The sequence below is a fragment of the Chrysemys picta genome, chromosome 10, assembly GCF_011386835.1.
Source record: "Chrysemys picta bellii isolate R12L10 chromosome 10, ASM1138683v2, whole genome shotgun sequence".
Classification (NCBI taxonomy): Eukaryota; Metazoa; Chordata; order Testudines; family Emydidae; genus Chrysemys; species Chrysemys picta.
In genome coordinates, this window is record NC_088800.1 from 48,205,766 (window position 1) to 48,228,637 (window position 22,872).

Sequence of the window (22,872 nt, forward strand, 5' to 3'; positions counted from 1 at the left end):
ATGGAGCCAGGCCTGCCATGTTATGTGTCCTCCTCCATTAAAATGGCTCACAAGGTCTCAGACATACAGCGAAATTGAGTGTAAATGAGCCCCACTGAACCAATGCAAATATTTCCCCCAGGACTTAGGGGGCTACCCTCTCTCAGAACCTCTGCTCTGCTGGAGACATCAGGCACAGCAGATTCACAAAGGACCCTGCCAGCAGTCCTGGGTTCTGACCCCTGTGAAATCCTTGAGACCTAAGCTCTGCTGGAAAGTGATACACCCCCTCAGCACATCCTGGTGGAGCTTGTAACACCTTTAGGAAGGCCTGTTTGGTGGGGCTCATGGTGCATACAAGCTCAGGAGACTAAACCAGTGAAGCTTATAACCTCTTGTGGCACTCTAACCCAGGCTGTCTTACACCAGAGACACGCCTGAGTCCTGTGAGGACTGCACATGAGGCACAGTGGGTGTTCAAAGCACCCAGCACAGCATGTGGAACTTTCAATTTTCATAAGTGCAGCTGACAAACACCCCACCTGGTCTCCACTTAAAATGTAGGCCAATATAGCTATGGCCCTCAAGGGTATGAAAAAAATCAATGCTTCTCAGTGCTGTAGCTACGCCTACCTAACCCCTGGTGTACACACAGCTACTCTAGGTGTAGCAAGGTCGAGATTCACTGGTGTGGTGCCTCCTGCTGGTCGTCCTGGGAATTAGCGCTTTCCCAGCCTTGGAGCACCCTCTGCTGGCTGGTGGCTCACCCGGACCCCAGTGCCCCTTTACCTCTGGGTCTCCCCTCCTGGGGGAACTCACAACCCTCTATACCCACCTCACCTCAGTGGCTACTGCCAGTCATCACCTAGCCCCCTCTCACTGGGGGAAACTGCAGTCCATGATGGCCACATATCATTGGCATGGGGACCAGCTGCCCCACCTATTCCTGGGCTGCACCTCCCAGCCCCAGTACCTGCGTCAGCCTTGATCAAGGACTCAGCTTGGGGAGTTGCCAGGCTGGAGTTCCCCAGCTCCTCTTGCTCTTCCCCCAGTACTGCTCTGTCCAAGGTACCCTTTGCTCTTTCAGGCAACTGGGTCCATCTCTCTCCAAAGCTAGAGAGACTCTGACCCAGCTCCTCCCTTAGGACTTCTTATACTCCCAACCCAGCCCTGATTGGCTGCTTCAAACTGGCTCCTGATTGGCTCCCCAGGGCTGTTTTTAACCCCTTCCACACCGGAGTGACCACCCCGCTACACTCCCCCCCCCTTCAAAATCCAATGCCTGGGGATTGGGGGGTGGGATCCTCTCGCCTGTGTGACCCAGAGATGTCCCGCCAGTCATACTTGCTTTTCTTCACTCTCCTTCAGTTTTAAGGCCAGGTCTTCCTTGTGGGCTTTTTGCAGCTCCACCTCCGCCATCCAGCAGGCCTGTTTCGCTGCCGTCAGCCGCGTACCTAGGCTAACATTCCCCAGGTTCTCTAACTTCAGGGTCTGGGTTCCCGCTGTAACCTGCTCTCCGTCAGTCTGGGTCCCTGCTGGGCCCAACTCTGTCGCAGTACCTTTATCGGATAACTTCCATTGGGCCTGGCCCCCTCTAGGTCAACCCTGACAGCCTTCGCCCCACCGGTGTCCTTAGGTATTTCGTCCTGCACCCCGCATCCCTTGAATGGGTGGTGTCTCCTAATATGGCCCCTCTCCTGGCACAAGAAGCAAGCTCCTTGCCTCCTCCCAGCCACGGGTCTTTTCCAGTCCCTGGGCCTGGGCAATCCCTCCATAGGTGCCCTCGCTGCCTACAGGCCCAACATGTCGGTCCCGTCTTGGGTTTCTTCACCCAACAGCGCTTTCCAGAGTCTTGTTCCTTCCCCTGTTCTGGGTGAGGCTCCTTGCCCCCAACCCAGTAGGGACAATCCCATCTCAAATGTCCCTGCCTCCCACAGGCATAACAAGCCCTGCACTCTGCCTCAGGCCTCCTGGCCCTGGTGCTCAGCTTTCCATCATGCTCTCGGCGGCTCCTCTGAAACTCCCTCCGTAGTTTTATCAGGGCCTGCTGCTTCTCCACCAGCTGCCCCAACTGTTAATGGAGGGCCCACTGCACCTCCCAGAGTCTCTCTTGGGTCTCCCAGATCCCTTGCAGCAGGGATCCCTTTCACCCCTGTGGTTCATCAGTCCCTTTTCACCAGGGCGCTGATGCCTGTCCCCAACCAGGGATAGCACCTGGGGCCTCCACCAAGAAAACCCCAGTGTAGCCGGGATCCATCGTCCCTTCCTCTGTCTGGCAATAGTCCCAGTCCTGTCCCTTCCCCTTGTATCAGGGTGACCATTTATGCCCACATTCTTCACCAAGTGTAGCAAGGTCGAGACTCACCGGTGCAGCACCTCCCATCCTGGGAATTAGCTCTTTTCCAGCCTTGGAGTGCCCTCTGCTGGCTAGTGGCACACCTGCCTCAGGCCCCCGTATCCCACCCGGACCCCAGTGACCCTTTTCCTCAGGGTTCTTCCCCAGCAGTACCCCCATACTCTGGGTCTCCCCTTCCACGGGAACTCAGAACCCTCTATACTTACCTTGCCTCAGGGGCTATTACCAGTCATCACCTAGCCCCCCTCACTGGGGCATACTGCAGTCCATAATGGCCACTCATCATTGGCAAGGGGGTCAGACCAGCTGCCTCTACCTATTCCCAGGCTGCACCTCCCAGCCCCAGTACCTGTGTCAGCCTTGATCAAGGCCTCAGCCTGGGGAGTTGCCAGGCTGGAGCTCCCCAGCTCCTTTTGCCCTCCCCCCAGTGCTGCTCTGTCCAAAGTACCCTTTGCTCCTTCAGGCAGCTAGGTCCATCTCTCTCCAAAGCTAGAGAAAGACTCTGTCCCAGCTCCTCCCTTAGGCCTTCTTATACACCCAGTCAGGCCCTGATTGGCTGCCTCAAGCTGCCTCCTGATTGGTTCCCCAGGGCAGCCCTTTCCCAGGGCTGTTTTTAACCCCTTCCACACCGGAGCGGGGTGACCACCCTGCTACACTAGGTCAATGGAAGAATGCTTCTGTTGACCTCGCTAGTGTTGCTCGGGGAAGTGGTGTTTCTTCAGCAAAGAAAAATCCCCCTCCATCTCAACAGAAGTTTGTTAAAGTGAGAAAGTATGTTGGTAATGCTCACATGCTCACAGATGTCTCTCAGCTACAGTGAGCTCTGCAGCCATGTCTACATTACAGGGTTATACTGGCATAGCTACGGTGACATAACTATGCCATTATTGTCCCCATAGTGTAGACATGGACACAGAGTTCACTTCAGCTGAGAAATATCCGGGACTGCTGGCTGGCCTCGTGGGGTTTTGGGCCTGAGGTCTGGGGCAGCCACCCAGGTCTGCAAGCTCTGGGGTCTGGGGCAGCCACATGGTGGAGGTCCGGGGTCAGGGAAGCTGGCTGGCCCTGTGGGGTTGGGGGTCCGAGGCTGCTGGTCCCATGTGGTTGGGGGCCCGGGGTCTGGGGCAGCTGCCCAGACCTGTGAGCTCCAGGGCAGCTGCCCGGCCCCAGTCTGGGGCAGCTGTGCAGTGAGGTCCTGGGGTGTGGGTCTGGGGTCAGGGCAACCAGCCCGCCCCGTGTGGTGGGAGTCTGAGGCTGCAGGCCTGCTTATTGGGTTCGAGCAGCCGCTTAGCCCTGTGAGTTCCAGGGCAGTCTGGGGCAGCTGTTTAGTGGGGGGCGGGGGTCCAGCCCATCCCGTGTGGGAGAGGTCCAAGGTCGGGGCAGCTGGCCCATCCCATGGGATCTGGGGCAGCCACCTGGCCCTGGCCCTGCAACCTCTGGATTCCAGGGCAGCCACGCAGCGGGGGTCCAGCGCAGGCAGCCTGCCGCTGCCCTGACACCCAGCCTCTGTGGCCCAGGTAACACATTGTGAGCCACATATGCCGCCCACAATGTGTAATAAGTTGAGAACCACTGCCCCAGACTAAAGCTCTCTGTTAAGGCAGAGACACTGTCAGAAATATATTGCCTTCAAAACAACACGTAAAACACAAATGCTTGATGTACACAGCTGAAACTCCAACATAACATTAACTCTGCTCCTGGGTCCCCGCCCACACTCCACCTAGACGTCACAGTCCTCTTCATTCACATTTCCCCTGTGGTCTCTAGCTCACCAACATCCCCATCCACACACTACATTCTGACCAGCATCATCTCTCTCCAGCCTGCTACAGACCAGATGTGAAGCCTTGTCACACCTTGACCTTCCCATGTATCCCAGTGGTCACACCCTGCCCCACCTGGCCCACCATCTCTGCTCTGCAGTCAATCCTATGTGCCTGAGGGAGGGAGGGGGAAGCTCTTCTTGGGACCTCCAGCAAGATGTCATTTTAATGTCCACTTTCCTCCTGTATCCCCTCCCTTTGGGTTAATCACCAAGTCACATGTTGTAGGCTTAGGGAGCCAGGATGCAGCCAGAGCATCTCCCCTTTCTCTGCCTGGGTACTGCACACTGCTCTGGCAGCAGCCACCCTGGCACTAGGGAACACCAGCTTACAAATCTGGGGGACTCTTTCCAGCATGGCACTCACATCCCAAGGTTTACTGGCTTGTAATCCACTCTGGCACACTCCTGATCCTATTGGGATTCAGGAAGTGGGCGGGCAAAGCCCACCCACTGCTAAAGGATCTCCCCCCAGCCTAAGGGGGGGGGGGTCCACAGGACCTGGAGACCAAAAAAATTACAGGGGACAACTAATAAAAGAACAGGGACAGGAGTGAGGTCAAAGGGTCAAACGAAGCAAACCAGACGGGGACACCGAGCACAGAACCTCGGACAGCGCCCACTGCTCCTTGAAGGTGTCAAGGGAACCAGCGGACGCCGCCCAGAGGAACTCTGCCTGGATACGTGAACGAACGGAGGACCTGAAATAGGCCCCACAGTCACAGGAGACTCCATCGGCCAACCTCCTCACTCTGGTCTTATAGATGGCCAGTTTCGCTAGGGCCAGGAGGAAGTTGACCAGGAGGTCCTGTGACTTTGTGCATAAATAAAAAGGTGAGGAGAAAAGTACAACCAAAATCTTAACAAAATATCCGTGAGGAGCCGGAATAGGGGCTGCAGCCTGGCGCACTCCAGGTAAACATGCGCCAGGGTCTCCCTCACGCCGCAAAAGGGGCAGGTGTCTGGGATAGGGGTAAACAGCGCCAAGTTTATGGCACACTCCTGATGGGTGGCAGAGATTCCTTGCCCAGTAGCTGATGAAGGCTGGAAGACTGGGAATGGGCTTTACCAGCACACAGCTATGGAGGGCTCTGCTGGAATGGATACACACAGCAGAGTGGACTTTCTGCTTATGGAGCATTGATGAGCAGTCTCCTCGCTGAAAAGGCAGGGGAAATATGGGGCTGAGTTGAGGCTAGCCTTGGAAATTTAACTACACCTTTCCTGTGTGTGTAACAGCAGTGTATAAGAAGATGGTAGTATCCCTTTCAATATTTGTGAGCCTTCTTGTGGCGCTCACCGTGCTCTCTTGTGGAGCTCACCATGCTCTCCATTTTAGATGCCACCAGAAACCAGCCAGAGCAGTAGGATGGACATAGTTAGGACTGGCATGCTTGTGTATCTTGTGATTTCTTTATATTATTCTTGTTGTGTAAAGAGCAAAAGACACAACAATCCTGGGGGCATTGAAAAGTTGTTTCAGTAGTGCAGGTATTGGTCCAAGACTCTGGAGACCTGGGTTCTATTCCCAGGTCAGCCCATGACCTTTTGGATGACCCCTGGGCAAGTCACTTAACCTTTCTGTGTCTCAGTTTCCCCATGTATAAAATGGAGAGAATAATACTTGCCTCCTTTGTACAATGCGGTGGGATCTGTGGATGAAAAGTCCTGCAGAAAAGCTAGGTGGCAATATTATTATGGCCAGATTGTTTTAAAGGGCAATGGAGTAAAGGGCCTTTATTCTGCCCTATCAAAGGTTTGTGCCCGGGGCCAGATTTCGCTTAGAATGCGGCAAGGAAGTGGAGGAGAAGATGGGGAGTCATAGAGTTTAAGGCCAGAAGGGACCACCAGACCATCTTGTGACAATCTGACCTCCTGTCCATAAGTCCACTGACATCACCCAGCACCTGCACACTATCCCCAACAACTGAACTCAGCCCAAAGGATTACAGCCCATGGGAGACTAGGCAGAGAAAAGGAGGGACTGACATGTACCAATGCCCAAGGCAAATGGAATGGCAGAGAAATGATTAAGTGAGATGCACCCAGATAATCCTAGAAAGTGACCTTCACCCACATGCTGCAGAGGAAGGCAAGCCAGAGGAAGGCACTGCCAGTCTGACCTGTGGGAAATTCCTTCCCAAGCACACAGGGAGATCAGTTAGACCCTGAGCACATGAACAAGAACCAGCCAGCCACACACCCGAGCGAAAGAATTCTTGGTACCACCTCAGAGCCCTGCCATACCACTCAGTGTCCCATCTCCAGCTGTGGCCATCAATGATTCTTCCGAGGAAGAAGATCAACTCCCCACCTCAGCATACGTTGGAAGGGAAAAAAATCCTTCCTCGCCCCTGCAGGTGCCTGGCTAAAACCCTGATGCATTAGCTTTTAGGAAGATAAGCAAAAAAACAGAAGTGAGTCCCAGGCCTGTGGAGTCCTGCCCCCTGGGGAGAATGAGGGGAGCTCAGCATGGGGGCCTGGCTCACCTCCATAATGCAGAAGTGCTGCTGAGTACAGAGACTAAGGAGTGATGAGACTGGGCCCTGTCCATAATGATCCACTCAGGCTGACTCAGTTGCCTGGGGATGAGTGTTATGTCATACCATGCAGGCTTTCTCAGCTTGATCCCAGACCTTAGGTGCTCACTCCTTCAGGTGCCAGCAGGGGGCAGTGAATCTAGTACAGTAACTCCTCATTTAACGTTGCATCTGACATGCATCTGACGAAGTGAGTATTCACCCACGAAAACTTATGCTCCAATACATCTGTTAGTCTATAAGGTGCCACAGGACTCTTTGTCGCTTTTTACAGATCCAGACTAACATGGCTACCCCTCTGATACTTGTCACTTAACGTTGTAGTTATGTTCTTGAAAAATGCGACTTTAAGTGAAACGATGTTAAGTGAATCCAATTTCCCCATAAGAATGAATGTAAACTGGGGTGGGGGGCAGGTTCCAGGGAATTTTTTTTTTGCCATATAGTACAGTACTATAGTTGGGAGGTGCCCCCGCCTTAGCCCACACAGGCACAGCCCACTGGCACTGGAGACAATGAGGCAGGCAAGGAGGCTGAAGGTGCTATAGGCTAGGAAAAGCATGTTGTGCAGCAGCAGCAGCAGCTTCCCCTACTCTGCAAGCACCAAGGACAGGGGGCTCAATCCTTGGCCCGCCCATGCCACCCCTTCCCCCAAGCCCCCACCCTTAACATGCCTCTTCTCCCCCCCGCCTTACTCCGCACGCTGCATCCTCGCTTCTCCCCGCTCCCTCCCCTGCCTCCTGCCCAAGGCAATCATCTGGCTTGCAGCGTTCAGGAGGCAGGAGGGAGGAGGGAGAAGCGAGAACACGGCGCGCAGGCTCCCCCTCCCTTCTCTGCCTCCTGAACGCCACAAGCCAGCTGATTGCCACGGGCAGGAGGTGTGGGGAGGAGGGGGAAAGCGCTGATCTGCGGGGTCTGCCGGCGGGCAGGAGGCGCTGTTGGTGGGGGGGCATAGGAGAGCTGATAGGAGGGCTGCCAGCTGTGGACAAAGCAGGCAGCCAAACAATGTTATAGCAAAACATTGCACAACTTTAAATGGAGCATGTTCTATAATTGAGCAGGGATGTAAGATCGAAACAACGTTAAGCAAGGGGACGTTAAGTGGGGAGTTACTGTATTCCAACTCCGAGGGAAGACAGTGAGGTGGAACTATGGGGGTGTCAAAAGGAAGCAATCTGTTTAGCTGACACAGATCTGTTTAACTAGCTCCCAGCCTCCCAGGGAAGGGAGGAATCATGGGAATTTGTAGCCAATATATTTGGATACACAGCATTCTCTCTGGACTGTGGCTACAGAATTAAAGGAGTGTGTTTTCTCTTGCACTGCACTGGCACTATGGCAAGGGAGAGTCTGGGCAGCTTAGGCAGAGGCTCACACCAGCAATCAGAGAGGTGTTAGGCTGATCTTGTGGCTAAGGCACTGGCCTAAACCTTAGGTCAAGTGGATTCAATTCCTCGCTCTACCACAGCCTTCCTATGTGATCTTGGACAATTCACTTAAAATCCCTCTGGGCCTCAGCTGCCCATACATACAATGGACATAACAACACTTCCTTCCCGTCTCTTGCCTGAGATTCTGAGCTCTTTGGGGCAGTGACGGTGTGTCTATACAGTACCTACCACAATGGGGCCCTGCTCACAATTGGGACCTGAGGTGCTACTTCTGTAATAACAACAGTCCAGCTGTGGTGTGATTGACCCAGAAATAGCAGGCACGGCTCACCAGAGAGAGATTGGATGGAATTCAGACCCCAAAGAGAGGCAGGATTGTTTTGGGATCATAAGGAATAATGGGATGGAATTCAGCAATGGCAAATTAGTGAGTTCTATGGGGCTGTGGAAAAGGCTTCCCAGGAAGTGCTGGGAGCACCATCATTTGAGACATTTCAAACCAGACTGGAGAGAACGCTACAAAACATGTGACTAGGAAGAACCCTGCCTTGCTCCCGGGAGCTGGACTGCAGTGAACAAGAGTCTTCCATCACTCAGCCGCATCTCAGTGGTTCCCGGTAGCCAGACTGGGGGGCAGGAGACCTACCTCGAGCCCTGCATCCGTGATGGTCGATCTCTTAAGGCTCATGGACTTCACCCCTTTCTTGGACAGGGGGTAGTTGTCAATGAATTCACAAATGTCCAGGTCTGAGACCCCCACCAGACAAAAGCTGTCAAAGCCCCGGACAGCAAAGCCCTGGAGGTTAACAAACTCCTTCTCACCGCTGGGCAGGGTGTTGTAGAGCTCTTTGGTGTGCAGCACTGGTGTCAGGCCTACCCAGAACTTGGACTGGTACAGGACCCGCCTCCACACCTTACACACCTGGGCCAGGACACATTTCTCACAGGCTGAAAAGTACCAGAACAAACGGTTGAGGATCTTCTCATCCACAGCAAGCTGCCTTTCCGTGGGGGAGTCAGGGTGCCTCTCTGGGGAGGGGTGCTCATTTGTCGGGGAGGCCTCACTCAAGTTCAGTCCCACCATGGAGGTGCCAGAAGGAGACGGCACCCCTGCCAGAGTTGCCAAGGACAGTGGTGATGCCAGACTGGGTATGGGAAGGTCACTGTGATTGGATAAGGCTGGGCTGATGATAGCAGGCACGGAAGAAGGCTGGCACAGCCGGTTTTTCACTGCTGGTGTCCCTTTGGTGATGCTGGCAGAGCCAAGTCCATTGGGCTGGTTGGGGATCTTCACTAGTCCATTCCGGGGTAAACATGGGGGCTTGGTGTCACCAGTACTCTGGTTCGACATCTTCTACGGTCACTCTGGAACACAATGGGGAGAGGTTAGGGGGCAATTCTCCCTCCCGGGTGCCTGTCTGGAGACCTGTTGGGAGAGGGAGGAGCCTGAGATGTACATGCAGACCCAGGGCAAAGCTGAGATGCGAGGCCAACTGAGCCTAGAGGTGCTCTAAGAATCTCACCTTGTCCTGCCCCTTCCCTGTGTGTGTTACATCTCCAGAGACTTCCACTGGCTATGGCCTTAAATGCTCCACCTGGTCTGCACATGGTGGGGCTCTGGCCCAGGGGGCAGTGTTATTCAGTGGAACTGCCCCTCAAGTTCAGATGGGATATTAATGCTCCAGGACTGCAGTTACCTGGCTGAAGCTCTTAGTTAAAAAAAAGGCCTGAACATACAACTGATGCCCAAGGGGGGATGGTTTTGTAGGTAAAGGCTATGGCTGAGAGTCTGGAATTCTGAAAACGCATTGCAGGAGGCCCATCCATCAAGAAGGAACCTTTTCTTTCTGTCCCTTCCCAGCTGCATCACTCACTTGACCATCAGCCCTACAATGTGAGTCACAACTCTGCAACAAAAGGAATTGGGATTCCATGACTGTAACTGCACAGTGTAGGGATACCCTGGGAGGAAACCTGATGCCTTGTTCTATTTCCACAGATAAGGGGAGCTGGGTGGGAATGGGACAATCCGTCTTGCAGTTTTACTTTCAAACTGCAGCAATCCTGGGTCTCCAGACAAGCCAATCTTCTCTTCCTGTGTCAAATGTTTATCCCAGCATGTGCCACTAGAGGCCGCCATTCTCCTCCATATATAAGCAGACCCAGTGCATTTCAAAAGGCAAGGATGGGACAATAACATGAATCTCTAAATCTGGTGTGTTTGTAGTGGAAGGGGTGAGGGCAGGGGGGTGTGGAGCTCTGAAAGGCCTCTCTCTCTCTCTCTCTCCTTACATGGTCCTCCTCACTATCATATCTGGGTCCTGCATACTGAAAACTCAGGAACAGACGCTTTTTTTTGCTGGCAAAAGTCATGATATTAAAAGAATGCTTGCCACAACATCCTCAACTCACCTTGATGAGACCACAGGGCTCTTTGGCCCTGCACCAGCACCACCACAGCACAATGGGGTGTAATGCTGGGGGGGCACTCCTCCCTTTGCCACCCTCATGCAACCTCACTGGCTCAATTTGATCCCTCAAGGGGGGAACTCAGGGCAGAATCTGGCCTAAAATCAAACAGTCTTTCCTTCCTCTTTACAATCAGTGGAACGCAGCACTTTAAATCCCTTTAAATAGCCCCATGAATGCAAAGCAGCAACATCTTCCAATGGTGTAAACATGGCCTTTCATCTCCTTGGGTTGGAAAGCAGCATCCCTCTCTCTTTGTTATATGTTTGTACAGTGCCTTGCATACCAGTGCTAAGGATACCGTAATCCACACAATAAATAATAGTATTCTGAAGACTTCATTCCTGGTGCAAAATAAACCTGTAGAGGAATAGGGATAAGGTTAGCACAGTTTGATGCTCAGGAGGGTGTGGGGTGGGCTGTTTAACTGGGGTCTGATCCTGTAGGTGTAAAACACTAGAGGTGAAATCCTGACCCCACTGATGTCAATAGGAGCTATGCCACTGACATAATGGTCTGGGATTTCACCCTCTATCCTGAATTGTTATTTAACCCAAGGCTCTTGTACCACTCTGGATAGTGACCTTAACATGGGTGTGAATGGAACTGACCCCACTTAGCCCCTCTAGAGCAGTGTCAAGTTTAGTGTAGATGAGAAGCTGGCTCTACCCTTCTAATTTGGTAGCATTTTACACCTATCTTACAATGATATAAATGCCTGCCCCAGGTGTGGGGCAATGGACAAATGGGACCATTGACATAAGAATGTTCATAGTTGTATTAGCCACAATGAAAATGTATATGGGCTATGAACCATCATGATTCAGGGCACCAACTGTTAATGTTAATGCATAGCTGTCCATCAAGAGCTTTCTCGCACCTTTCTGGGGGCAGCTGGTATTGGCCACTGTCAAAGACAGTGGATATTTGGTTTGATCTGTTATGACAAGCCCTTTGTTCACCAGGCGCAGGGTGGGGGCTGGATGCTGATCCCATCCCTCCTTCGTTGTAGGAATGTGTGTGTCGCAGGAGAACAGGAGTAAGAACCCGGGGCAGAATAGTGCTGCTCTCAGAGCTGGATTCTCAAGTGGGGCAGCTCAGTAAGGTGAAGGGCAGGGCCAACACCTGACTCCCTGTCTGCACCAGCCGGTGGGTAGTAGCTGGTGAGGGAGGACTGCAAACTGCACCTTGTTAAGAGGTATGAGAGTGACCGCTGCCGCATGTGCTCCTAGCACCTGGAGGCATCATGCCTGCTCATTGCCGTAGGTGGCTAAAAGCGGCAGTGGAGCCCGGAGTTGGCTGCCTGTAAGGTTTGCAGAGTGTTATTCTGCATGTCAATCATCCTGGGTGCATTACAAATGAATAAACAGGTATTTTGTTTAAAAATCATTGTAATGGGAATTGCATGGCTAAGGCACCAGACAGTGCTTGCAGGGGAAGGGGTAAGGACAACATGGCAACTACAGTTTGTTACTAAAAATTGTTGCTTGTTTCCAGGCAAAATCTTACATGAATTTGCCCCCAATGCATTAACATGGCCAGGAGGGAATTTCCTTCCTGACCCCAGGCTGTTGGCTGGTGTCCTGAATCATGATGGTTCATAGCCCATATACATTTTCATTGTGGCTAATACAACTATGAACATTCCTATGTCAATAGTCATTGCCACGCACATGGGGCAGGCATTTATATCATTGTAAGATAGATGTAAAATGCTACGAAATTTGAAGAGTATGGCCAGCTTCTCATCTACACTAAAGCCTTGTCTACACTGCAGAGTAAACAAAAAGTTATGCTGCTTTAATTAAACCACTGCTGCCTGCCTACACTATGCTCCTTGTGTCAGCAGAGCACATCCACACTAGCAGCTCTTGCATCGACACAGAGAGCAGTGCACTGTGGGTAGGTAGCTATCCCCCTGTGCAATTGGTCACAGGGTGGTTTGGGAAGGGTTTGCAATGCCTCATGGGGCAGTACAGTGTAACATGATGCAGATTTCTCAAACCCATCATTCCATGGGCTGTCTACTAAATTGTCAGCCACTTTTCAACTAAAGTGTGTGTGGGGAGGGAGAGGGAGGGTGTGACAGGAAGTGTGGGGGGGCGGGGAAGAGACAGAAACAGAATGTGTGTTGGGGAAGTCTGTGTATTGGTGGAGAGTGTGTCAGCATGCTGTCTCTTTAAGTTCAGACAGAAGCCTGAGCAACCAATCCTGGGGGAGTGGACACCCCTGCACATCAGCCCCTGGCTCTGCACAGCACAGCAGTTTCTCCCCCCTTCCTTCCTTCCTCCCCCATCCTCTGCAGCAGCAGCCCACTCTGCCTGCATATGGTTCTGTGATTCCCTCCGAGTTCTCCCACAGCCTCCTCAGCTGCTGGGAGCAGCATCCTCAGCAGCTCTGTGAGCCCTCTGTGCTGAGGAATGTCAAAACTTCCTGGAATTTTAAAAGAGGAGGGGCGTGTGACAAGTCCCCCCCCCCCGGTGCCACCTGGAACTGGTGTACCACTGAGCCCTCTGACCCAGCAGCCTGGGCTTCCTTTCCCGCTGTGCTGCTGTGACAAGCTGTAGACATGGTTCCTAGTCTTACACTTTCACCAGCATACACACAGGTAGGGACACACACAGCTGCAGTTACATGCAGGCTCTCTGACCAGCCACTGCATGTGAACCAACAACAGAGAAGCTACAGCCAAAATAACCTCCAGCTTTCCAGTCTAGGACCCCAGAGCGATACCATCCTGCCCTGGTCCAAACCCCAACCAGTATGAATTTATTATCCAGTTCTCCTCCCCCTCAATGTGGAGAGGAATATGCAACAGCCCCTCTGAGGTAAGATTCCCACAGACTTCACTCCAAGCTCACTGCTTCAGATAAAGCAAAAACAAGTTTATTAACTACAAATGATAGATTTTAAGTGATTATAAGTGATAGCAAAGAGATCAAAGCAGATTACCTAGCAAATAAACAAAAATGCAATTTAAGCTTAATATATTAGATAGATTGGATTTGAATTCACAATCTCTCATCCTAACTGATTATACGAATGGGCTGCAGATTCTTAAACTCAAGCTACACTTGCCATAACCATATTATAATAATATTACTATGATGAATATGGGGTGCAATGTCACAGGGCACATGCATGCAGAGCAGCTGAGTTGAAAACAGTGAGCAGAGGGGGCATCATGGGATACTGGGGGAGGCCAGTTATGTCGACATAATGAACGGCAGCATCTACACTGGCTCTTTGTTGCCAAAACTTTTGCACAAAAAGCTCTATGCTTCTCGTCGAGGTGGTTTCATTTTGTCGCCAAAACTGAAGAGTTTTTTCACTAAAACTGGCATCGCAGTGTGTACACCTCCACTGTTTTGCCACCAAAACCTGCCTTTTGCCAACAAAACTCTGCAGTGTAAACAAGGCCTTAGGCCCCTTGACACTACTCTGGAGGGGCAAAGTGGGCTTAATTCCATTCACACCCATGTTAATGTCACTGTCCAAAGTGGTACAAAGGGCCTTGGTTCAGATGATAATTCGGGACAGAGGGTGAAATTCTGGCCCCATTAAGCCAATGATAAAGCTCCTATGTATTCAATACAGTCAGGATTTTGCCCCTAATATTTTACACCTACAGTGCACAGGTATAGATGGATCAGGCCAATGGGAATTTTGCTACTGACTTAAGTGAGAGCAGGATCAGGCCCTATATGGATAAACAAGCTCAGTAGCTCACCCCACCTGCTGTGCTCATGCCCCTTTTTAATTCATTTAGCTCCAGATGGATTTTGTAGCAAACAAAGTTCAAAGAGAATGGAGCACGGCTGTTCTCAGTGGTGGCAGATGACAGAACAAGTAGCAATGGTCTCAAATTGCAGTGGGGGAGGTCTAGGTTGGATATTAGGAAACACTAATTGGGGGAGGGATAGCTCAGTGGTTTGAGCATTGGCCTGCTAAACCGAGGGTTGTGAGTTCAATCCTTGAGGGGGCCACTTAGGGATCTGGGGCAAAATCAGTACTTGGTCCAGCTAGTGAAGGCAGGGGACTGGACTCGATGACCTTTCAAGGTCCCTTCCAGTTCTAGGAGATGGATATCTCATTAATTATTTCACTAGGTGGGTGGTGAAGCACTGGAATGGGTTACCTAGGGAGGTGGTGGAATCTCCATTCTTAGAGGTTTTTAAGGCCCGGCTTGACAAAGCCCTGGCTGGGATGATTTAGTTGGGGTTGGTTCTGCTTTGAGCAGGGGGTTGGACTAGATGACTTCCTGAGGTCTCTTCCAACCCTAATCTTCTATGATTCTAAGGTTACTAGCATAAACGAACACAGAAGCAGGGCAGCTGGCACCACTGTGGGACAAGCACATCTAGAATTTGTGATCACAGACCTATTTTAGGCTCATCCATTCAGGGAGCAGGACCATTCAGTGGGAGCTCCAGCTCCAGCCAGCTTGGAATTGCAGACATGCACTGAAGCACTCACCAATGAACCATGGACCAAGAGTTGGCAACAGGTATTAGTGAGCAGTGCTGGACACTGGGTAGACTAGAGACAATCGGGATCTGCTAATGGACACTTTGTGGAATAAATCAGAGGTTCTCAACATGTTCTTGTGTGACCCCCATCTTAGTAATAAGATTGGCTGGGGCAACCTGCTCCCCACATTGGGCATGGCCCCACCTCTCTTCCCATTCACAGGACCTGCCTCCCTCCAGCTTTTCATCCCCTGGCTTCACCTCCTGTTCCATTATGATTAGTATGGCTGTATTTGTTAGGCAGCATGATCCAGGTGATGGAGGAGGCATCTGGAAGCCAAGAGCTGCCTAGGCCTAATTCTGGCCGGTGGTGTTCAGTTATCACCAGTTTCAACTAGCTCTTCCCAGAGCCTCTTAAAGGCACAGTGCTCCACATGGCGCTCCATACAGTGTTGAGTAAGTCATTCCTCCCTGTGGCTCATAAGAACGGCCATACTGGATCAGACCAAAGGTCCCTCTAGCCCAGTATCCTGTCTTCCAACAGAGGCCAATGCCAGGTGCCCCAGAGGGAAGGAACAGAACAGGTAATCATCAAGTGATCCATCCCCTGTTGCCCATTCCCAGCTTCTGGCAAACAGGTTAGGGAGACCATCCCTGCCCATCCTGGCTAATAGCCATTGATGGATCTATCCTCCATGAACTTATCTAGTTCTTTTTTGAACCCCATTATAGTCTTGGCCTTCACAACATCCTCTGGCAAGGAGTTCCACAGGTTGACCATGCGTTGTGTGAAAAAATACTTCCTTTTGTTTGTTTTAAACCTGCTGCCTATTAATTTAATTTGGACCCCTAGTTCCTGTGTTATGAGAAGGAGTAAATAACACTTCCTTATATACTTTCTCCACACCAGTCATGATTTTATAGACCTCTATCATATCCCCCCTTAGTCGTCTCTTTTCCAAGCTGAAAAGTCCCAGTCTTATTAATTGTTCCCCATATGGAACCCGTTCCATACCCCTAATAATTTTTGTTGCCCTTTTCTGAACCTTTTTCAATTCCAATATATCTTTTTTGAGATGGGGCGACCACATCTGCATGCAGTATTCAAGATGTGGGCGTACCATGGATTTATATAGAGGCAATATGATATTTTCTGTCTTATTATCTAAACCTTTCTTAATGAGTCCCAACAGTAGGCTCAATCTGCCTGCATGTTAAAGTGGCACAGCACCACCCACAGTATCACTCACGGGGTTTTGGGAGGACTGTAATGTGCTGTAGAAGCAGGAAATGAGACATGATAGAATGAGCATCAGGATCTAGGGTTGTCTCCATTGACAGGAGGTGATGGCCCTTTCTCCATCTCACAAACAACAGAGACATGCACCTGTAGTGTCAAGTGTGCCAAGCAAACAGGCAGTAATATGCCCAGAAGATAGGATGAGCTTCCCACAGAGATCAAATCCTCCTCCCATTCTGATCTTGGCACCTCCCACACTACAGAGGGCCTCTCCAACCAACATACCCGGATTCAGGGGCCCCATGGCTGTGGTAACTCCAGCCCTGAAGGGAAGAGACTGAGGAGAAACTGTAGGTTAGGACTTGCCCCAGACTACGGAGTTCTAAGGTCAGCCCCCAGCTGCCCCCATCCTTGTGTATGGACCTGTCTCCTGCTGCAGAAACCACTCATCTGCAGGCACTGGTATTTGGGCTCAGCTTGGCTCAAGATGGAGCCTGGGAGAATGCAGCTGAGGGCAACTGTGATCTGCTTCATTCCACACACACTAACTGTGGCTCTTGGGCTCCTGGCAAGCTGCTGCCATGGACCTCCATTGAGCAAAGTCTGGCTGCTCTTGGTGTAGGGGATAGATTGACAGAGGACACTGCCTATCACAGAAAAGGGAATGGCCTGGGTCGCACACTGTTCAGCACATGGTATATATTGTCATCTGCCTTTGTGAATGGAACACTAAGACATGGTCCCTAATGGTTCATGACCTGCTGTTTTCTGAACTTGATGGAAAAGGCTCCATCTGATTCAGCACTTGTGTTCTGCCCAGTTGCCAACAGGACTGGTTCGTTGGTCCAAGACCAGAGGGGCTGCATGGCAAATGACTGAGCAGCATCCTAGTGGCTCCTGCCATCCTCAGGTTTTTACTGCCTGATACACGGGGCCTGAGTCTGATCTCACCTACACTGGGGTAAATCAGGAGTAACTCCACTGAAGTTAAGGAGCTTACCTGTATAAATCTAGTGGGAGTGAGATCACACTCAGTCCCAATGTCTCTGTGAAACAGTGCCATCCACAGGCTGGCAAGCTCCATCCAATAGGTGTGCAATGGAGCATGTCAGCCCAGTGGTGGGACAGTGATTAGTTAGGTTAACCTGGGGGGGAAGGGAGATGTTTCTGATGCTTCTCATCCATCCTCCCTGTTGAAGGAAAAGGCCCAGGTATTGACCATCGAATTGTGGAAGTAAATGCGTGGTTACGCAGGTGGTGTTGGAGAGAGGGCTTTGGATTCTTCCACCATGGAATGTTGTTCCAGGAAGAAGGATTGCTAGGAAGAGATGGGATCCACCTAATGAAGAGAGGGAACAGCATCTTCACAGGCAGGCTTGCTAACTTAGTGAGGAGGGCTTTAAACTAGGTTCGCTGGGGAACGGAGATCTAAGCCCTGAGGTAAGTGGGGAAGTGGGGAGGAAACACAAGGAGGACGGTGCAACAGGGGAGGCCTCCTGATTCATACTGAGAAAATAGGGCAATTGGCTAGTTATCTTAGGTGCCTGTACATGAACGCAAGAAGCCTGGGAAACAAGCAGGAAGAATTGGAAGTCTTGGCACAGTCAAGGAACTATGATGTAATTGGAATAACAGAGACTTGGTGGAGTAACTCACATGACTGGAGCACTGTCATGGATGGGAATAAGCTGTTCAGGAAGGACAGGTGGGGGAGAAAAGGTGGAGGAGTTGCACTGTATGTAGAGAGCAGTATGATTGCTCAGAGCTCCAGTATGAAACTGGAGAAAAGCCTGTTGAGTGCCTTTGGATTAAGTTTAGAAGCGAGAGCAACAAGGGTGGTGTTGTGGTGGGCATCTGCTATAGACCACCAGACCAGGAGGATGAGATAGATGGATGCTTTCTTCAGACAACTAACAGAATTTCCAGATCACAGGCCCTGGTTCTCATTGGGGACTTCAATCACCCTGACATCTGCTGGGAGAGCAATACAACAGTGCACAGACAATCCAGGAAGTTTTTGGAGAGTGTTGGGGACAACTTTCTGGTGCAAGTGCCGGAGGAACCAACTAGGGGCCATGCTCCTCTTGACCTGCTGCTCACAAACAGGGAAGAATTGGTAGGGGAAGTAGAAGTGGGTGGCAACCTGGGCAGCAGTGACCATGAGATGGTCGAGTTCAGGATCCTGACAAAAGAAAGAAAGGAGAGCAGCACAATACAGACCCTGGACTTCAGAAAAGCAGACTTTGACTCCCTCAGGAACTGATGGGCAGGATCCGCTGGGAGGCTAATATGAGGGGGGAAAGGAGTCCAGAGAGCTGGCTGTATTTCAAAGAAGCCTTATTGAAGGTGCAGAAAGAAACCATCCTGATGTGCAGAAAGAATAGCAAATATGGCAGGCGCCCAGCTTGGCTTAACAGAGAAATTTTCGGTGAGCTTAAACACAAAAAGGAAGCTTACAGGAAGTGGAAACTTGGACAGATGACTAGGGAGGAGTATAAAAATATTGCTCGAGCATGAAGGGATGTAATCAGGAAGGCCAAAGCACATTTGGAGTTGCAGCTAGCAAGGTATGTGAAGGGTAATAAGAAGGGTTTCTACAGATATGTTAGCAACAAGAAGGTGGTCACTGACCCCCAACTAGCTGCACCCAGATGCCCACCCCACCAAGCCCCACTCCCCCAACACCCAGAGTCCCCCACTGAGACCCCCCACACCCAGATCCCTCCGCTGAGCCCCAACCATCTTCACCTGGAAGCCCCTGCAGAGTCACATTGCCCCTGCACCTGGAACACCCCCCTCCCAACAAGCCTCTGTGCATCCAGATCCCCCACACCTAGACCCCCCACTGAGCTGCCTGCACCCAGATTGTCCCACACAGAACCCTCTCACCTCACACCTGGATCCCCCAAAACTGAGCCTCTCACACTTGGATCCTGCCTGGTTGAGCCTGCCTGCTCCACACCTGGTGCAGAGGGGCAGGGCTCCAGGGTGTTTCCGGGACAGGCCCAGACCTTGTGCTGTGTCAGGGTTGGGTGCAGCCTCACTGCTGAGTCCATCTCCCGGGGGTGGGAAGGCTGCAGGGTGATCTCCCACCTTCGTGCAGCCAGTGGCCTGTGCTCCCCACTGCCATGCTGGAGCCTCCATATTTATTTATTGACAAATAAAACAGAATTCTGCAGAATTTTTAATTTTTTGGTGCAGAATGACATCAGGAGTAATGAGTGCAGAAATACCAGATTTTAGACTGAGACAGAACAGGAAAATGCATGCCAAGGATGGTGCAGCTGGCTTGACAAACACTAGATCTATATTTCTATGGACATCCCAGGGGATCTGCCCCATTCCTGATTACTGTTTTCAGGTGGGTTGATCCCAGGTAGGGGTGGCTTTAATAGCTTTCAAAGCAAGGGGCTGTTAGGGGCTCTTCTCTTCTGGGAGCCATGCAGCCCAGGCAGGATCTGCTACTTTTAGGCTCTCCCTATCACCCTGTCCCACAGCCAGATGATGAAGAGAGAAAGGGGGGCCAGGGAGGAAGGAAAGAGCTCATCTCCATAGCCCAGCCCTTTGCTCCAGCAGCAAGACCAAAGAGGGACACAACTCAGGACTGAACCCCCAACAAAAGCCCACTCCAGTTACTTGGGACCTTGCTCTCATGTAAGGCCTTGCCAGCTGTATGGCTGATCCCAGATGATCTCCTTTTGGAGACTTCAACTGATGGTCCTATGACCCTCTTTCTAATTGTCAACAGCATCCCCCCAATTCAGCACCTCTCTTGTCATTTCAGGGGAGCGGTAAGACACCCAGGAGAAAGATGGCTTGGATGGATAGATGGATGGATATTAAGGCCAGACTATACCATTCTGATAATCTAGTCTGACCCCTTGCATAACACAGAACACAGAAACTCTCCCAGTAATTTCTCCACCAAGCCTATAACTGCTGTTTGAGCAATAGCAGAACTGTTAGAAAGATATCCAGTCTTGGTTTAAAGTCTTCAAATGATGGAGAATCCATCACATCCTTAGGCAAGATTTTGCAATGGTTAGTTCCCTTCACGGTTAAAAACATGCACCTTATCTCTAGTCCGAATTCATCTAGCTTCAACATCTAACCATTGAATCTCATTATGCCTTTTTCTGCTAGATCAAAGAACCACCTGCTTTCAGAAATTTCTCTCCTATATAGGTACTTATATATGTGATGATAAAGAGATGAAAAAGGGAGATAGGGTATGCATGGGAGAGAGATACAGAGCTAGATAAAGCATGGAGATAAAGAGACAGATGATAGAAAGATGAAGGACAAAGAGAGAGAAAGAGCTGTATATATGGGATATACAGATTTATATAGCAATAGAAAGCAGAACCTCATGCCAGGCATGAGGCCTGAGCCTGCCTTAAAATCACCCAAAAGTCCAGAGCATGCTGATGAGAAGTGACAGCAAGGAGTGAAAACGAAACAGGCCAATAAATATTCCATGTTTCAGAGAACCATGCTCCCAACCCCCTCTCCTTCTGAGATGTATTATTTAAGTGCATTTTCTTCTATAAATATGGCCATGAATAATTAATAGCCTGTCTTGAGCCCCTAAACTGCCTGAGCCTCTGTCTCTCCTTAGACTCCTCCCTGCTGCAGTGCAGCCGGTAGGCTCCATGTCACCTCTGAGCCATCTCCCGTGTGGCAGGCGGCCTCCTGAATGCACAGAGAGCTGTATCCCAGGACATGTTGAAATGAGGCGCACACTCAGACATGTTGAAATGAGGCGGAGAGTAGGGAGCGTCTGTCTGATTTCTGGGCTACTGCTGAGGAGGGTCACTTGCCAGCACAGATGACTGGCTCCACAGTGCCAGCTGGCTGGGAGAAATACCATGCACCCAGCAGTGGCTTCTCCTCCCTGCCAGCAAACACAAGACTTGCCTAAAGAGCCTTGGTTACCCAGCCACAAGAGGACCTCTGGAAGGGAAACACTGCCTCCTTGGTGTACACATACACAGGCTGTGTGGAGTGGGGGAAGCCTTACAAGAGAGAAGGTGAGTGGCAGGGGCCCTGCAAGCTTGCCACTCAGAATGGCCAGGGTACAGCATCTCTGTCCAGAGAGCAGCAGCAGAATGGGCCCTGGGTTCATGGCAACAGGAGCCAAATCTAGGAATGAACCTGCTAGTTCACTACCAGGCTGCCACACAGCTCTGCCTATGCCCCTCAGTCCTGACTTGAGCCTCCTATACCCGTGCACTCCCCTTTCCTTTATATTGAATACAGAGCAGCTAGGATTGCTGTCTGAGCTGCAGGAAGCTGTCAGGCAAGGCCCAGCTCTGGGTTCTGCAAAGTCACATGTGTGAGAGCCCCAGCTAGCTCCCTTTTCACCTTTGGCTCAGCTGGAGGGAGATCAGAGACAAGTGGGGTGGCTGTCTCTCCCAACCAGCCACCCCATTTATCTCTGACCTCCCTCCAGCTGAGCCACTCCTCCTCCCTCAGCTGCTCAGGAGGCCAGTGGTGACCACACTCATGGTGGGGGAGGCCAGGAAAGGAAAGCAACAGGGGGACAGTTAGTTGCTCTCCACTAGGCCTACTGGTGCCCAAGTCAGAAATAGCCAGGCAGGGGGAATTGTGGCCAGCGCTCTAGCTGGCATGGTGGAGAAAAGGGAAGGATCTTCCTCGGATGTATAGGCCTAATGGCACCACTCTCTGCCATCACTGTCCTGGTGACTTCAGCCTTCTGACCAATTTCAGTGGGAGCCAGCATGTGAGGAACGAGATGGGCCCTGTTTCTTCTCCTGACTGAAAACAGTCTGCAAAGGACCCAGGCAGCTGGGTGACCCAGTGCACTGTGCTGCTTGCAGTGAGATTTCAGTGGCACAGGGAGTGCTGGAGCAGGAGGAAGGGGAGAGGGGGTATCAGCTGTACACAAGCTTCAGCCAGCAATTTGGACAGTTCAATCTCCATGAGGGGCATAACTGGGGACTTCCCATGACTAAATGAGTGCTCAGGAGGAAGCCAGCTTGGGCTAGAGCAGATGGGGGCATGGTACATCATCCCCTAGGTGGTCCAGGGCAACTACAGACAGTAAATAAATAAGTCAGCATGCATCTAGCTGGCCTGTTAATTTGGGAGCAGCAGCATATATTGGGCCCTGAGCATGCTTTCAGCAGCCCAATTCCCCTGGGCCGGAGATAAAAGCAGGGAGTGAGTCGAGTCAAATATTTTATCCACTTGATTTATGATGGAGATGTCCGAGTCCCTAATGGAAGGAGGAGTCTGGTGTAAATGGCTGCTTCCCGTGGGCTTACTCTGTGTTATCCTGAAGCCTCATGGGGAGTGGGACGGGCCCCATGAAGCCTCCACACCTCACTCACGTGGAGATTAGTGGTTGGGGATAAAACAAGGCCCAATGTCCCTCTTCCAAAGGAATTCAGGCTCAGGCTAGCTCATTGCTGTACTGGGTCAGCATTCTAATGGGGACGGCACTGGGCTGGGAATTAGGAGACCTGGTTTCTTTCCCCAGCTCTGGCACAGACTTGCTGGATGACCTTGGGGAAGTGACTTCCTCACTCTGTGCTCTGTTTCCCCTCCCACCCTTTGTCTGTCTTCTCAACTTAGTGTGTC

The 22,872-nt window shown here is 51.3% G+C and overlaps 1 protein-coding gene across 1 annotated transcript in view; it reads right to left on the reverse strand.

Annotated features, from left to right (window-relative positions):
• The window catches only part of FBXL16 (F-box and leucine rich repeat protein 16), a 78,687-nt gene that overhangs the window by 23,414 nt on the left and 32,401 nt on the right, over nucleotides 1–22,872 (reverse strand). Inside the window, exon 2 of the mRNA XM_008166836.3 lies at nucleotides 8,738–9,456. Within this exon, the coding sequence (XP_008165058.1) occupies nucleotides 8,738–9,442 (705 nt within the window). The 5' untranslated portion in view covers nucleotides 9,443–9,456. The remainder of the gene's footprint in view (nucleotides 1–8,737; nucleotides 9,457–22,872) is intronic.